This window comes from Rhea americana, unplaced genomic scaffold (genome assembly GCF_003343005.1).
Source record: "Rhea americana isolate MKP2758 unplaced genomic scaffold, rheAme1 scaffold_112, whole genome shotgun sequence".
NCBI lineage: Eukaryota > Metazoa > Chordata > Aves > Rheiformes > Rheidae > Rhea > Rhea americana.
Window position 1 is genome coordinate 649,095 of NW_028185173.1, and position 17,994 is coordinate 667,088.

Here is a 17,994-nt window from a genome sequence, read left to right on the forward strand (position 1 = left end):
TACCCAGCAGGTTTTACCAATTCTGGGCTGCTAATTAAGTGACATTGCAAAGGGGACAAGGGCTGACCCAGCAGTTGTCTCATCAGAAGAAAATAGACTCCAAAATAGTTCTGGGTGTGCTTTAGGTATTAGGTGTTATAAATCATCCTATCTACCTACCTTGTTGGAATTTTGTTTTTCCTCTTTAAAAAACAAAACAAAACTTGCTAAGCTAAGAGATACGTGTTTGCAAGCGGGGACATCAGCTCTTTCTAAGGATGAAGAACTTCAGTTTCTGCGTGGGAGTGTTTGTGGCTGGTGTGTTTGTGGTGATGYTTTACATTTGAATGCAGTCCTTCTTGCTGCCAGTCAAGTCCTGACAGACAGGTTGTAGTGCAATCAATAGGCTGTTATGTAAAGGGGAGTCACCAGTTTCTCCCAGGTTCTCACACAAGTCTAGTCTAAGACCTTACAGCCAGCTCCGGCCTCACCAAGAAATAAGGACCCCCCTGTGTCTCTGAAGGGGTTAAAAGCCTTGGCAGCACTTCTGAGACATATTAGGCCTTAGCATTTACTGTCAGCAACTTCAGCAGGTGTGAAACACCACTGCAGGAGCCTGGCTACCTTGTTCCCTGGGGAAACAAACTATTGCTCCTGCCATGAAGCAACTATTCTTGCTACACAGCCTCCTCAGGCTATCGAAACTCCCTGTTTATCTCTGCTAGAGGAAGCTACCCGTCAAGGYGATCTGAACAAATAAAATCTGTTTTGTACTATACTTTGGCCTTTTCTGCAGAACCTCTTCAGCTATCTTAATTAGGAGGCAATGGGGGATATAAACAGCATTTATAGAATCTAAATGATAGGCTTAAATTGTTCTTGTTCTGGTAGCATCTATACCAGGTTTGTGTGGCTCCCTAGAGTAGTTAGGTAAATGTGTCCATTAAGACACAAATACCCTATTTTTAAAATAAATAAAAGCAYTGAAAAATGTTTCAGGGGTGCATCCACTCAAAACTGGATCTTTTGCCACATGTTTCACTTTCATCGTTAGAGAGGAATTGACATGCTGACTTCCAACCACTTTGAACTCCTACAGTTTTAAAGTCACAGTTGAATCGGAAGATCTAATCTTCTGAGATTTCTTTATCATCTCTAGCAAGAAACATTTTAAATACTATTTWCAGATGCTTGCAAAACTTGGAGGGAATGGAACCAACTTGCTAAATGTGACTCTTCACTCAATATTTCAGGGGAAAACATGACTTTTGAAATATGTTAATGAGCTTTATCTACATTCTTTTAACTGATCATTTCCATATTTCTACAGCTTAACTATAATATTCTCATTCAGTAGTTTCTAACATTGCAATTTTACCTAGTGATATTAAAATTTAAGATATCAGAAYTTTTCTTTTCCTGAGAATTTCCTTTTGTTTATTTTTTAAGAACTATTGAGAGACTGCAAGCAGGAAGAACCATAAATCAAAATACATAAAAATTTATGTGCTGACTCTAGACCTGGTCTGAAATTTAATGTGGATACTTCTTATATGTTGAATGGGGTGTCACAGGCTCTTAYCATTCTTAGATGAGAACTTGAAAACCATGTGCTGTAAAAATTTATGGATAACATAGACAGCTAAAGTCAAATGGAATAACTTCTCTGATATGGCATATCTTAGCTACCAACATCCTTCATCTACTATAGACATAAAACCAAATATGAAGGTCAGGTCCTATTTTAACATTAAAGCCTCCATCCAGAACTGATGACTTCTCCCCTCAAGAGGATGAAAAGGACAGTGTTGATAAAGAGCTTAATGAGCGCCCTAATTGCTGGGCCACAGACTGTCCTGGGCACTYGGCACGTCCCACTGAAGAATCCGGTTGTTCCAAATGAACGTGCTAGCTACTGGGCTATAGGGTACATCTCTCTCTTTGTACCTCTCTTTTATTCACGAACTGTTTGTTCAAAGTGGAACAATTTCAGCAGGACAGATTCCTTCATTTCAGAATGTCCTATAAACCAATTTGGATATCTTGATTTCACACGTCAACTCCAAATAAGGTAGGGGAGGGAGCTGAACTTGTGTCTTTTGCTTGTCCGCTCACTTTGATAGAAGACTTTCTTGCTGGCTGCTTCCTTTTGGATAAATCTGTTCAGCATGTTCTAAAACCACTTACTGATTTGGGCCCCACAGAGATGCAGGAAACACCTGGTATGCAACTTCTCAAGGGCTTAGTAGCCAAGTAGCTCAGTGCTGCCAGGAGCTGAGAGGTTATAGAAGAATTAAGGTAGCGGGCAGCTGACTAGAGACTTCAAAGATTTAAATTTTGGCTATTAAAGAGAGAGAGAGAGAAAAAAAAAAGCTTATGGATCTCACCACATGAGTTAGAAGCAGGGAAAAAAAAACAATTACCCTGAGACATCTTTCAGTACATTGTGTGTGAGACTACTCTTTCTGCATTTTCCTGCTTCAGTAACCTTCATTAACGTCTCACAAAATAAATTCAGTAGTTACTTCTAATTTAAACTTTTATTTTATCAGCAAGGAGCCCAGTTTCTCTAGCTCATACTATCTACGAGGGAAGATATCCACTATTCCATGTTAAGAGGAAAGTCTTCAGGCTCTCAGTCAGTGAACGCAAGAAAATTTGAGCAAGGATTTCTCCTGTCTTTCTTATCTTGTTGTAAATACAGTTGAAATTGTTACAGTAAATATTTTTTTTAAACAGTGTGAAGGATTCCGGTTACTGGCAGTATTYCTCAGGCCTCCTTTTCTGATTCTTACAGTGAAATTCATCTCACAAACTTATCTTTATGGGCCATAGACACTCAGACAGTCATGTTGCACAGTCTCTACATTTGTATGAAAATCTGGGTGAAGTTAGTCAGTTAGGGATATTGCTTGCGTTTTTATTTGCAGGCAGGCTGGATTCAAGAGAAGATAAGGGCCTGTTGGCTTCATCATAAGTTATGAGAAACACAATGACTTTAATGTAGAGGAACCTCTCCCTTCCTCAGAGGCTGGCTAGTTTTGAAACTAAATTATATCTAACTTTATTTAATGATTAAAAAAAAAAAAAAAGCCTGCTGGAACTTGACTAGGAAGGTTAGGTTATTGAAGAAGAATCCTTCTTATTATCCAACAAACTGATCACATCTTTCATTTCACATCTCTAGTTGCATCTTTAAATATTTTGCACTTGGCTGTAGACGCCTGGCAATAATGGTCCTACTCGTTATGAAGACTAACTTTAAGCGACAAAGGATTATAAAACCCAGGCCCACCACCAAATCAACACAGCACAACTTCCTTGAGAGGAAGAATGGATATTTGTTTATCTGCAGAGCTGGCTCAGACACTCTGGTGAGCGATCAAAGCAAATGGTGCTCCCTGGAGCAACAGAAATGAAGGGGAAAACACAGACCATCCTGAAAATCATTAAATGTTCAGATTATGTGGAGTATATGATGGATTTTCATGATTAGTTCTAGAAACCAACTTGTATTCTGGAAGCTTTAGCTGTTTTGATGTAGTGTTAGCTATTTAGCACTAGAAGTGTCAGCTTGAAGGGAGGATTCTTATGAGAGTGAATTTGGACAGGAAAGGGAGAAGGCAGTAAGTCATTTGTGGACATTTAGGAGAGAATAAAATATTAAAGGTGGAATTAGCTTCTTATTCTAGATAGCAACTTTAAGCTAACCTAAAAGCCAGAAGAAACCTTACATAAATGGACAAAACTCACATGAGAGTAACCATGAACTCACATTGGTTCATGGTTAAATTGTTTGAGTGGGAAACGTGGTTCATCACTACGAAAATGCATCTCCAAAACAGCTATTTGGGAAAACCATCACAGCACCAGCCAAGATGATGACTTCTATCAATAGATTGCCTGAGCTTATGATGAGGTAGACTAATGCGGGTTTAGGAATTAGCATGGTCATTAACCTTTGTGTTGAATTAGAAGTGAATTCCATAACTCATAAAGAGAATGGCTTGCTATAGAAGAAAATATCTCCCTCCTTCATACAATATTAGAYAATGAGGTCTTACRTTTCTGGGAACAGGTTGTTGTGTGGCCTGAAGGTATCCTTTTAATAAGAAGGCTGGCTTGTGTTGCATATATTATTGCCTGATTAATTCCAGATGTTACTTAATAGATTTTCAGCTGTGCTGAATTCCTTGTCTTGTGTCTTAGCTTGTTTCTTGTGCTATAAAAGGAGAATAAATGGGATGATAAACAGAGGGACCTGGATACTGAAACACAGAAATGGCTTAATATATTACAAGATAATAGCATATTTGATACCAGCTAAATGGTCTATCATGCCGTTACATGGACTAAGCCAAAGAGCCATCTTAAGTTTAGTAAACTGGATAGGAGATTACCACGAAGCACTTCATTTAGCCCTACTACTGATTTTAAAAGAATAGCATCATGCTAAATTATTATAGCACATCATAAACAGGAGTATCTGTAATTAGAAACAAATAAATTATTCTGCTAACTTACTAAAATCACTATTTATAAAAGTAGCAATAAACACAGAAAACAGATTATCAATGGACAGCTACAGTTCTCAAAATAGAAAATGCTTATCTCTATGTACATTTTCAGCAGGCCCATGCAGAAGTCTATTCCAGCCTCAATACTAATCAGCAATGAGCTTACTTTTCTTTAAGTGATGATTATAAAAGCTTTTTGATGAAAGTTGTTAGGCAATGAGAAAACTGTTCATAATAAGAAATGCAGTTCTTCATAAACTAGCACTGCACAGTAATCTGGCAGTACTGGAATATGTGTTTATACAGCTAAATGCAAAGCCACATACCTAGAGATAAAAAATTAAGTTCAGACCTGAAAAAAATCATTTTAGGCAACCACTTGTCAAACTGCAAAGCTTTGACATGAACATTTTGCATGGTATACACAAGACTTGCAAAGAACAATTTTTGTTATGGAAATAAAAAGCAAGCTTTGTGAACCGTTCTTTGGAAATGTAAAAGGATGCTAAAAATCTGCAAAAGGATCTAAGTCCTTTTAGTACTTTCTTTCCTTAATGGGAATGAAAAGGTTGGGCAAATCAAAAGAAAATCGAATTGTGAGGGAACAGACACAATGGCAGCTAAGTGGAAAATGGTTACATGACAAATTCTAAGATACCACAATGAACCTACCTTGGGAAGCTTACCATGTAGAGTAGSTGAGCATATGTCACCTTTACTTCTAACTAAAACAGCCTGCTTTTTAAAATCAATTTCAGTAGCTGTCCTGAATGCCTGAGACAGCATATCAAGAASCTTTAGGGAGACTTTTAGACAAATAATTTATGACAAACTTAGCAAAGCATTCAAAATGAATCAAATGCATAGTATCAAGGCACACAATATTAGGGAATCAATTCTCATGTTTAATTACTTGTACTGCACAACAGAACAGACTCTTGCCTATCAATGTAGCATATTCCCTTGTATAATAGAGAGTATACATTTTGTTCTTATATATCATTCAAGCTTTCCTTTATATGTACAGAAGAGGGAAATGCCACTTAAAAATGAGCTGAATACACAACATAGAAACAGCAGGGTCAGGTCTTCCAATTCAAAGCAAAGCCACAGAGAGTAAGTGACAGAAATACTGAGAARTGTATGATGTCAAGTAAATAGAACATCAAGAGTACACTTACTTAATATTTAGTTTTCCATCTTGTTTCCTATTTTTAAATAAGCATTGGTTAGTCTGCTTATACTAAGGAGAAACACTGATTCCTACGCTCCTTCGAGAGCAAATACTTTATGAAATTATGTCTATTCTCCATTTGGAAGCGTAGCCTTATTCTAAGAAATTCATTACTCACAACAAATTTGGGGCTCTCTAAACTCAAGTTTCTTGGGAACAGGATGTTTACTGAATCCAGTTGCCACTTGTGGATTACTATTTACAATGTTTATTAATAACTCATTTTCATGCAAGTATAAAAGGAAAATAGTCAGTCCATGGATGAATACACATTCACACTCTAAATTATACACATTGTATTTGCATCTAGCATTCAGAGAAGTGCAAAGTCCACAGCAATGTAAGTAACAACAGTTTTGTAAACTAATAGATGATGAGCTCTCAAAAGATATTAGCAAGTGTATAGTAATATATCTCTGTATACTGCGGAAATCAAACATTTATGCAGTAAGAGAACATACATTTCAGCTACATTCAAGTGATTATTTTATTACCATATATTATGTTTTACAAACTTTACTGAAGATCAGCAAGAGCGCTACAAAACCATACCTTAACACAATAAATGTATTGCATGGTATGTGCAGGCATAGCAAATTAAAGAAAAGAACTGAAAAGAAAAACAAGCTATGAAACCTTGTACAAAAACGGACAGTAATACTGATTAACACTGGGTTATATCTTACTTATAAGAGACCTGAAGGGCTAATAGAGATCCAATTTAGAAACATCTGTGCACTTTAGGTACAATTTGGTGCAGATCAAGAGTGCACTAATACAGTCAATGTTGTACAGGTAAGATAATGCACAAAATAAGCTGATATTATATATAAACAACTAATTTGTTTACAGTAAGAAGGGCAGCACAGTTACAGTCCTGCTTCCTTGGCACTTAGTGATAGAACAACATGTATTTGGTTTAACTAAACTCATAAAAAGGGTATATACTGGTCTGTGACATGTAGAACATACATTATCCCTTTGAACCTTTCAGTTTTACAGCATTTTTCTAATTTTCAAGTTAAAATTCATACATGGTACACTAACTACATATGGAAGATGTTTCAGATATTGCTTTAAAACAAGACCTTAACTATAATGTGTTAGGATGACAAATTAATTCAAATAATATTAAAYCTTTCAGTGATGTCTTGCACTGAAAACAAAATCCGAAACGTTGAAGGAAGTAACCTTGTATTAAAACCCACAACTTCTTTATGGGTTTTCCTGAATAGTAATTGCTTCCTTAATGTCCCTTTCACATATAGTAATTTTCACATAAAAGAACTGTTGAAGTCATTCATCTGAAAAGTTCTAACTCAGTTAGAAATTTGGCCTAGCATATTATATCACGGAATGGGAGAAGATGCATTCTTCCTCACAGAAAGCATTTTTCAAATAAGAAAGAATTCCAATTTTAAGTGATTGTCCATGTATTATACAATATTAACACCATCTGGAGGGAGCTGATTTACTTTTGCCTGTTTCAAACAAACTGGCTACTTGCCATTTTATATTATATATAACAAACGCAATAAAATTGTTCTTAACATATAATGATGTAACACTTTAGAATTAACTGATTTAAAATATTTTACAAAGACATTTTATATGTACTATACAGCACACGAATATGAAATATTTTGAACATATACACATTTCTATATTTTTCATGTAGACTATTATTTTGCACCAAACATTGGTGTCTAAAATTCTAACAATCCTCTCAGGTTAAAAAACAAAACAAAACAGAACGATGTTTTGCAGATGGGATCTTCTTGAAAATAAAAATTACAAAAATCCTCTTACTACACAGAGAATTTCTCTAATGAACTAGTTTTTAATTTCATATTTTGCACAAAGCTTTTAAAGTGGATCCACATACATAAAAAGAATAGCTTCTCTGTCCTTTGCAGTGCAATTTGCTAGGGATAATATTTTACAAGAACAGACTCTTTCCCTACCACAACCATTAAAAACTGCAGCCAATCAAAATGTGACTCAGTGTCATGTTTTTTTGTACAAAAGTAAACATCAATACTACTTGCCATTGAGACTCTTTTTCCCCTTATTTAAAATGCAATCCTTTTCAATATCCATTTTAATGAAAGTATTTGCATAGAGCAGCCTYGTATTATTTCTAGAGAACATTATGAGTGTTTTAACACAAGATAAGGCACATGTTTTTCAGCATTAATAACCTAAAACTAATCCTGAGGAACTGTTCCTCCTCCTCAGCAAAATCTGCTTTTTTAATATACCCTGTATTACCTGAAGAAAGCAGAAAAGCAGTACAGAATAAACCAAAACTCSTTAGCTGAACTAAATTTAGAACATTAAAAACTTCAGATAATAGTGTAACAAATCCACAGATAAAGTAAAACTCTAACAAATTATCTTTAGGAAAAAAAGATACAGCCAGTAGCACTGCAGATGTTACATAAAAGTTCACATAATACAGATGACATTAATGGTGAGTTTTTTTTAAATAAGCTCCCTTCAGAAAGAAGGTGGCTAAATTGTGAGGCACTTAAGGTTGACAATATAAGGAGGAATGCAAAGGATTTGTTTCATAGAAAACCTGAAGTTGCATATCATATCCTTGTGTTAAGCCTTCTATTAAAGTGCTAGAAATGGAGACTTAAAACAAAAGGATTTAAATACAAAATAAGTGATTAAAGAGCTTAGTACACAGTAAAATTAAGTGCTTTTGATTCTTATGATTTCAGAGTTTTTTTTTTTTTTTTAAATAAAGTCTGGAAATAATTAATCCAAGTGTGAAATCATCTTCCTTGTGCCATTGATGCTATTTGTAAAGTGCCCAATTATTTTTCTAAACAACAAAACCATTTGCCTTATCTTATGTTGTGTAGAATGACTTAGTATGTAGTACATATGCAATCCATACTGCAATGACACAGTCAGTCTGATGGAAAACAGCACATGCACACTTTTAGTCAAAAAATTTTCATTCCATCTGTCACCCTAAAAAATTAGGTCTTGGATTACATATCCTACCAGTATATATAGTGCAACCAACCTCAACTTCTCAATAGGTAATTTAGCTGTTAAAGCCCAATGTTCAAAGGTGGACTTATCAMGCTTTTCCTCAGAGCAGCCTGATGCCCAGACAAAATCACAGATGGAACTCTAGATCTGAATTACATAAATCCACTAGATGCCAAATCTGAGAAGGATCTGGGTTCTGTCGGATGATGAAGAGGCTGAAGATGTGTGGCAGTCTGTGTATTACTGATCACATCTAACTGAGAGGSATATGCTTCATTTACATTTCCTCCATTGAAACCATTTTGGAACTAGGGGGAAAAGACAATATAAAAGGTTAGTATGCGCAATTGATTAATTTTGAAGTTTTTAAATATCTTCTTAAACACATAGTTTGGATGAGATTACCTTCAGATATAATGAACAGCTTTAAAGTTCCTTTTTTTTTTTTTTTTTTAAATAAATGATGAAAAATTAATTGATTTAAAGTGAGCTCTGAATCACCACTGAAACATACCCTTCTTAAAGTCGGTGGTAATTTCTACTTCTAGCTAATGAAAGAAACATTATGTAGTCAGAATCAAAACATAAGATAGTCTTCATTTGTAGAAAGTACAGTCTGAATACTTCTAATTTACTCTTCCAGCTGTTACATTTAAAAGCCACCTATTTGCATGTTTTAATGTCTGCAATGGGATCCAGACTTCACAGTTCTTCCACAAAGGCATGTTCCGCCCTCTTTGTACACTGAAGTGACTGCACTCCATCCAGAGGCCGAGCGTTCTTAGGGTGGGCTTTTTCAGCAAATGATCTTCACATTGACAAAGCCAAGCAAGAGCAATGAATGGCTTTCATCAGCCTTGACATAATTGTTCGTAGGATTATTTTAATCAACTGATGTAATGCTTCCTGTCATGCTATGGAAAACTTGCATTATCTACAAAATATTCCACTCAGTCATGCAAAGAAAATAAAACAAAATATTTTAAACATCTCCATCATTTCTTCAGGAGTAGCTTTTATTGGAAGTATTCACTCATTCAAGATTCTTCCTTAAAACACATATTATATATTCATTCATCCATCATATTGGAACCTTTTTTTTTTTTTTTTTGATTCTAGCCAGATCTTTAAAATTTGACTATAACTGAGCATAGTTATTTTTCTTCCATTTTTTTAATATCTCGACTATAGCCATGCGAATTATATGTTTTTAATCTAAAGATGTTACATACTTTTAAAGATAGATAGGATAACACAAGCTAGGGTAACTTCCAACAGCTCCTCCTTCAGAACTAGATTATTTCAATATTCTTCATTAATAAGATGGGCACACTAATTAAAATTTATAACAAAGTTCTCTGCATAGACTCTCCTAATTGGCGAAGGTTTTCTCCTGTTTATTAAAGCAACACTGATCTTAAACAAACAATTTATAAAAGGAATTTCTACTCCCTCCATCTCTAAAAATATATTTAGCCAACATTGGCTGTTGTCCTACCACAGATGCACGAGTTCAGTAGGAATTAGTTTAGGTAAAACAGATGAATTACAAGTTAGGCAGAAGGTCAAGCCAGATAATCACAACGGGCCCTTCTGGCTTTCTAATCCCTCCRTCTTTTCACGTGCAAACCAACTGGGGTTGGAAGGATGATAAAAGGATAGGAATTATGACTCATGTTACAGACGTCTATCCTCTAACCAGACTCTATAGCCTCTAACTGATTGAGATGCCAGGATGCTAAGTCCAGTCAAAGAATGCCCTGCTTCGGTTTGGCTGTGTGCATGGAGGCTCAGAACAGTAATATCTGATTTACTTRGTCACATCCTTAATGGAAATAAAACCTTGATAATTTTATTACCATAAGTAGTGGTACTTCTCTCTATTTACAATAAACAAATGTATACTGTTTACCACTTTGGCTTTGGCATAGAGGCTATTTTACAAGATTAGAATCTCAAGTGCAGTAATGATACTTTTGACTTAGCCAGTTCCTTCAGGTTCATATATTTTAAATATCTCTGACTCCTCTGATACAAGACTAAATACAATCTCAGTACCAAAAGCATATACAAAAATAGGGGCTGATCTCTCCTTGGAGCAATGACATTTCTGAGTAAAATGAAAACAAATTTCTAGATTAAAAGATTTTTAAATATAACATTATTTTCACTGGTTTACACTGSTGCCTTACTTTGTCCTGAATCTATATAAATGTTAACTGGCAGATGCAACTACAGTTCAAAACAGTCTGATACAAGAGGTTTTTTTTGTTGTTTTTTTTGGTTTTTTTTAATCATGCGAACAGTATGTAGCAATATGGGCTGCAAAAGTCAGTGCTATTTGGTCTAGAAACAAYTAGCCTCTTCCTTCCCCAATGCTCCCCCCATTTTGCATAAATAGGTTTTGGACTCGAAAGGACTCGAAAACAGCTATCAGCTATCTGTGATTACACTTTCAGAAAAAGGGCAGGTGGAAAATCCTTCCTTATCACACAAAGAAACATGTTGTTCCTTTAAGTGCCTTTGGACAAACATTCAGCAGTTCTCTTCAGAGGTAAAGGAGACCTAACATGGACAAGTGTAACATCACTTCTGCACCAGGCTTCTCCCCATGCAACGCTGTTCAGATGCATACTGCATGGGCAACCACAGCAGAAGGGGCTGAATGTGCCTTGAAATGGTTTAAGGAAGAATAATTTTTCACAAGCGACCTTTGTTCATTTTTTCTGACAACCAAGCTAAAAGCAACATTACTACTGCAGCATAACATTCTAGTAAGAACAAAGTAATTAAATTAATTTATTCATTTATTGCATGTAGAGATGTTGTTTTAGTTAGTAAGCCTTTTTACAGATAGATGAGAAGTAGTAATCAAGAAAAGGCAGCAAAGTAGGCATAACAAAATGATTAAGGCAGCATAAAAACAAAATTATCTATTTTAAATCAACCATTAAAAAGTAGAAAATGCAGTAACTTAGGTGCTTGCCGTTCAAAACATACGAGCTACACTACTATAGATCTTGTGCAAAGACCAATTCTGTGCTATAACAGGGATGAACTTGGCTGACCCCGGAAATACTTTTCAACCCTATTATCAAAGACTGAAGGATTAATAGCACTGACCACAGCCAGGCACAGTACAGCCAAGTGCTGTGCAAGCTTCCTCACTGTACTTTGCCAAAGTAACTTCATGCTATTTCAGTCCTTGGACACTCAGGCAGAAGCCAACAATCTTGCTGAACTGTATTATATTGAACTTTAGTAATTGTGTAATTTTATTTTTTTCACTAGTAAAACAGTTTTTTAAAAAGGATTTGTTTTGTATTTGTCATTATACATACCAAAAAAAAAAAAGTATGTGCTCTGTTTGCATTCCTCAGCTCTGTCTTGTGTAGGTTAAATGCCAATTAATACTTTAATTCCGTAAATGCTTATGCACATGCATAAGCATTTGTAGGATCAGTACTTTGAATATAAACTCTTCAGAGGGAAAAAAAAAGAATAGCATCTCTGTACTTGAGCAGCATTAATAGAAATACAATTTAAAGTACTTCAACACACTTTATTCTAAATTAGGAGTTCCCTTAGTGATTGAAGTTTTTATTTCTAAATTAATTCTACCTATGAAGTGTACTAAAACCTGCAGTTCATAGTAAGGCCATGCTCCTCTATTTTCTATGGCTTTTGTTGTGCGTTCCCCTCAGTACAATATGAAAAAGGCTCAACTTCTCCGCTGTGGATATAATTCTCTCTCTCTCTTTCATTTTCAGTAGATATAATTTAAACAGAAGCTTGAGGAACAAGCTGACCTTTGTTTACAGCCATGTTACGAAAATACTTCTGCAGTATTGTCACGTGTATAAATGCAATACTTCATAATATTTCATGCAAATTATGCAATGTTACAATCAGATACTTAAAATAATCCTAAAATCTTCTAAGAATCTGAGTAGCTAGAGATCGTTGTAACATTTTAAAAAATAGAGATTTTTCTGGTATCGTAAAACATATTTCATGAAAATAAATCTGCCATACAAAAGTACTGACATCATTCCATTCCTCTACAAAATTCACATAAGCAAATTCTAAGATTCTGACCTGGTGCTCCTATCTTGTACTGAGAAAATTTATAGTGAACTAGTTGTCTCACTGTGTTGTTTGAGTATAATACTGACAAAGAGAGGTGACAATTCTTAAAACTACCAGGATGTGGCCACATGTACATAAGGACATGACTAAATGCAACTTTCTTCAATCTAATGAACAAATGAAGTAGGAACATTTACTCACTGCTAAGGTATCAGTTTCAAACCCAGTGATTCAGCTGTAACAAATTCTGTACCCCAAAAGCCATTCAAAAAAACTGATTCAAAATGAAAGCAATATAACACCACTTTACCATACCTTGTTCAACAATACTTGTTGACTTGCCATCATTGGATCGTACTGCATTTGATCTACACAGTTGGGCTGTGCTTCTTGTGTGCACTGGTACATAGACACAGCGCCTGCATAGCACGTTTGAGGAGTTAGCATAACTGATTCAGAGTTTATTCCACAGTCTTGATTTTCAGGGACTTGTTGCAAACAACTGACAAAATCCTCAAAGTTGGAAGAAGCAGAATAGGCTGTTCTGTCAAAACCTGCTACAGGGAAATCCATTTGGGGAAAATTAGGAAGCTGTGGCATCATAGGTGTGGACTGTTTATAAGGAATAAACTCTTGCCTACATGCATAAGATGCAGTGTTTACTTCTGATTTGTAAGAGAACTCTGGAGCAGTGGCATGCATGCCAGGAAATACATATTGCTCAGGCTGCTGTTGGGAGCAGCTAAGAGGCATACTGTTGCCAGAGCTCCAATTTGTGAACATCCCGTTGACTTGCATATGCTTCATCTTTTGACACAGTTGCTGCTGTTGCTGCTGCTGTTGCTCCACAAGCTGTTTCTGGTGCTGATGAAGATGAAGCTGATCAAATTCTTGCTGTACYAAACAACCAGCATTCTGGACCAGAGGCTGTTGCTGTTCACCTGAATATAAGAAATCAGACTTATTATTTAAGGAATCCTGAACATAAGTCAGAATTTCATCAGTTATATCGATGTCTCCAATATCGTCCACACCAGAGAATTCAGTTTTAAAAAACTCCTCATCCTGCTGAATATATTTTAAATCTTCAAAATCAATACCCAGATTCTTCATGATGCTGTACAAATCACTGGTTTTATTATCTTGAAAGAGTGCTGCCCTGTCTTCGGGAAGTAGCATATTACCGTCTTGAGAACACTCCATTAGCTCCTGTTTCAGAATGTTGTGGTTTCCAGCAGGTAAGAGATTATCTGGCCAGTCACCACTAATCACATTGCCCAGTTCTTCCTTGGTGTCTGTAAAGAAGTTCCGCTCAAAGGAAAGTTTATTTGATGCTGGAGGGCAGAGATAAACAGACTCATCTTGCCTTAACATGACACCTAGAAGGGAGCTTGGATCCACAGAATCTTTGTGTGGCGTAGCTTTGGCAGCAGCTCCTTTTCCCGTGATACTTTTATTCTTTGTCTGAGAAGCATCCATAAGGCTCGACATAGGGAAAGTTACCTCATATAACACAGCCTCACCAGTGGCAAACATAAAGGGCAACTTCATATTACGCTTCTGTAGATGTTCTGCTCCCTCTTCATCTCTGAAGACAAATCAAAAATATGGCATAACACTGCAGTATTATAGCAATTATAATAATTACAGTAATTTTTTGTCCCTTGCAATTAATGTAAAAAACAAACCAACCCCCCAAACCCTCATACTATCTGTAGGCATTTTTCAAATTCCTAGTTATTTCAGTTCAACTCGGTTGAGTAAAACCAGGAGGCAGCTTACAATATAAGTAGCTTATGACTGTAACACCACCCTTACATTTGTAATTAAACCTAGATAGCATACACCATTTTCTGCATATTATGAGCTGAAATGAACATAAGTGGGCTTTGTTCCATGCATTGTAATTGCYTGACATGGCAAGTAAATGAATACTTCAGTACTGAAATATCTACATTTCTCCCTTTCACAAACCCTCCAGAAAAAAAAAAATATTTGTATAATAATGCTTAATTTTACATAATTTGGAATTCAATTCAGGGCCATAAAGAACTTAATCACTATATGTTAAATGTTGTTTCTCTACACAACTGAAGTTAGATTTCTTAATTTTTGCTAATCAGGGCACTGAATTAAAAATAAGTTGGATGGAATAACTCGGTGTTTGTAACACTACTCTTGCTAAGAATTAAAATATCAGAAGCTTTACACATAAGGGAGGACTGTGCCACATAGGTAGATACTAAAATGGCAAAACCTCTTTTCAGTATTTATTAGCAAATGAAAATATCTTTCAGAGTTCAAGGTTTAAAGAGAGTTTATTTAAAAATAAACCAATCATTTCTGAAAATCAACAAGATCAACTGACAGGCTTCAGTTTTTGAAATATACTTCTTTACGCAGTGATGACTTACGTAAGAGGTCTCTGTGTGGCAATGATGTAATCTGGTCTTCCATTTTTGTACACAAGTCGTGCATTTGCTTGAACCCAGGCCCATCGATTTTCTTTGGTTAGAAGCCTAAACACAGTCATTCCACTCTCTCCAGTCTTCATCACTAGAGTTAATAAAGAGCAAATATACTGTTTAGTATCCAGCAAACAAAAATAGGAAAAACTGGCATATTTATAGAGCAATTTCACAATCTCACGTCCTCAGTTATTCCATTTTGGTGCAGCTCTATCTTATTCCTAGTAAAACAGAAAGATGGATCACTTTTAAGGATGTCTCATTACTGGTAAATAGAAAAGCCAAAAATTATAATTAGCTGCAAGATCCACTACAGAATGGCAATATCTTATAAATAATCTTATTCATTATTTCTGCAATAGCAGAGGTTATTAAATATTAGAACATGTAAATTACAAAAGCCAAAATTTCTTTTACAGCTGAAAAGTGACTACTGTTTAGACAATTAGAAAATACATTAATTCTTAATATAAGTTCTTTCATATTCTGACAATTAACTTGGAGGTATTACAAAAGGCATTTTCCACTCCCGCCTTCTATCACATCACAGGCAATGCTTTACATGCATACTGTCATTTTAGTTCTGCATTGCTGAATCTGTTGTATTTCTAGACAAAGAAGAAATAAAATACAGAAGGAAAGTTTAAGTATCCTAATRGAATAATCATCATTAAAGTGAGACTTCTTTTTTTAATTTAGCACCACCAGAAAAAAATAGTTTAAAATGGAGTAAACCTTCARTATATCCTGTTCTGCAAACTCTTCTCTCTTTTCCTTTTATTTATTTATTTGTTCTGTAATAAACTCCAAATCTGATACGCTACTGAAACTTTTAGTTTCGTCTGTTGTCATTACTTCTAGTCCTTGTTTATATGGGACAAAAGTGATTAAGCTATCTCTGAAATAAAATATCTGCTTAATATACGTTAAGAGCTAAGCTATTGAGATTTATTTAATTGTATATAAAGAAACAGAAGAAATTGAACATTTTTTTCAAGAGAAGTCAGTAAATGAGAAGCACCACCAAAATATCCTGAGGATGTTCTTTCAACTTCCAAAGACATATATGTTACAAGCAACAAAAAAAGAAAAGAAAAAAAAAAAGACTACCAAATAGTTACACATCAAAGAGCTGATACTTATTTCGTTATTAGCTTGAAATATTATAATTCTCTCCTTAAATTGTTACTTAAACAAAATTAAGCTACCAGGACTCAGTAACAGAAATTTTTAGGACACAAGCATGCTAATTCAGTGGTTAATTTTTGTTAAAAATCTTACACTGAGATCAAAAGAAAATGCTTTATTTTTCTTCCAACAGGAAAACTATCTTAAAAATAGTCTCTTTGCCCAAAAGGAAGTTGTTGGTATAGCAGAAGTTGGGTTATGCAGAGAAGGAAGCAAGAAGATGGATCTGGATGGGGCCAGACTCATTTCAGTAGTGCCCAGTAATAGGACAAGAGGCAATAGGCACAAACTGAAACACAGGAAGTTCCACCTGAATACAACAAAAAACTTTACTGTGAGAGTGACAGAGCCCTGAAACAGGTTGCCCAGAGAGGTTGTGGAGTCTCCTAATCTGGAGATATTCAAACCCGCCTGGATGCAACCCTGTCTAACATGCTCTAGATGACCCTGCTTGAGCAGCAGGGTTGGACTAGATGATCTCCAGAGGTCCCTCCAACCTCAACCATTCTGTGATTCTGTGAAAAGAGCAAGATGTAACAGAAATTAGGATGTTTAAACTAAAAGGGTCTAGATAGGAATAGTAAATATTTTTTCATCCAGTATAAATGCTTATAAGGAGTGAAAGGTGACATAAAATCAATGGTATTTTTTTGTTAATGACTCAATTTTTAAAGTGTTTCATATTATTATTCAGTACAAATATAACTCATGCTTTTCTTTTTCAGCCTTTGCTAGAGAATGAAACTTACTTCTGACATGATTTTCTGCACAATAAAGCATATCAGCTGCATGAATAAACTGGTATCCTGTTCCTCTCATACACAGCTCTGCTTCAGTATATCCCAGGACAATCTTTCCTCTGGAAGGTGAAAACAAGAAACTGTAGCACTGTTGATGAACCAACTTACAGAATGAATGTCAAGCAAAACAATTACAGCTAAAACATTTCAGATATAAATGTGAACAACATTTTCTTGCAACATCAATCGTATGCAGAAGTATGAGAGGTCTAATGAGAAAGTATGAACAAATCATGAAACTTTAACTAGTTCCCCAAGTTGGCTTCAAGACCTGAAGGAAATAGGTTTGCAAAATTATTAGATCATTACAAAAACAGTTGTAAACAGTTAAAGTAGGCTCATAATTCAATTTTTTTAACTAATGATCATATTATTGACCACTTATTTGGCTACGGCAAACTGGCAGCCTGTTTGTTGCAATGAAAGATACTATTCACTTTGCCCTATTTCATAGCATGTACCTGTAGGTGTTTGTATGTAGAACGAAGTAGCAGCCTAAGCCTTCTCAACTAATTTATTTATTTAGTTAGTTTGTAATTTAAAATTAGATTTAGAGGTATATCACAGAATKATATCTCTTTTGCTATTGAGTGGTTTGGGCTGCTGTGTTTGTACGCAATTTGCTTGCCTAAGATATGTCTCACCTTCCCTCAAAGTGTGAGGCAGAAATTCAGTTGTGCCAATCAGGCTGCAATTCACTTCTCTTTCTG

At 35.4% G+C, this 17,994-nt stretch overlaps 1 protein-coding gene across 1 annotated transcript in view; it reads right to left on the bottom strand.

Annotated features, from left to right (window-relative positions):
- Positions 1 to 5,922: 5,922 nt before the first annotated feature.
- AHR (aryl hydrocarbon receptor) overlaps positions 5,923 to 17,994 on the bottom strand; it is a 59,974-nt gene continuing 47,902 nt past the window's right edge. The window contains exons 7-10 of the mRNA XM_085316294.1: positions 17,234 to 17,343; positions 15,243 to 15,384; positions 13,144 to 14,416; positions 5,923 to 9,047 (exon numbers count right to left, since the gene is read on the bottom strand). Of these exons, the coding sequence (XP_085172420.1) occupies positions 8,892 to 9,047; positions 13,144 to 14,416; positions 15,243 to 15,384; positions 17,234 to 17,343 (1,681 nt within the window). The 3' untranslated portion in view covers positions 5,923 to 8,891. The remainder of the gene's footprint in view (positions 9,048 to 13,143; positions 14,417 to 15,242; positions 15,385 to 17,233; positions 17,344 to 17,994) is intronic.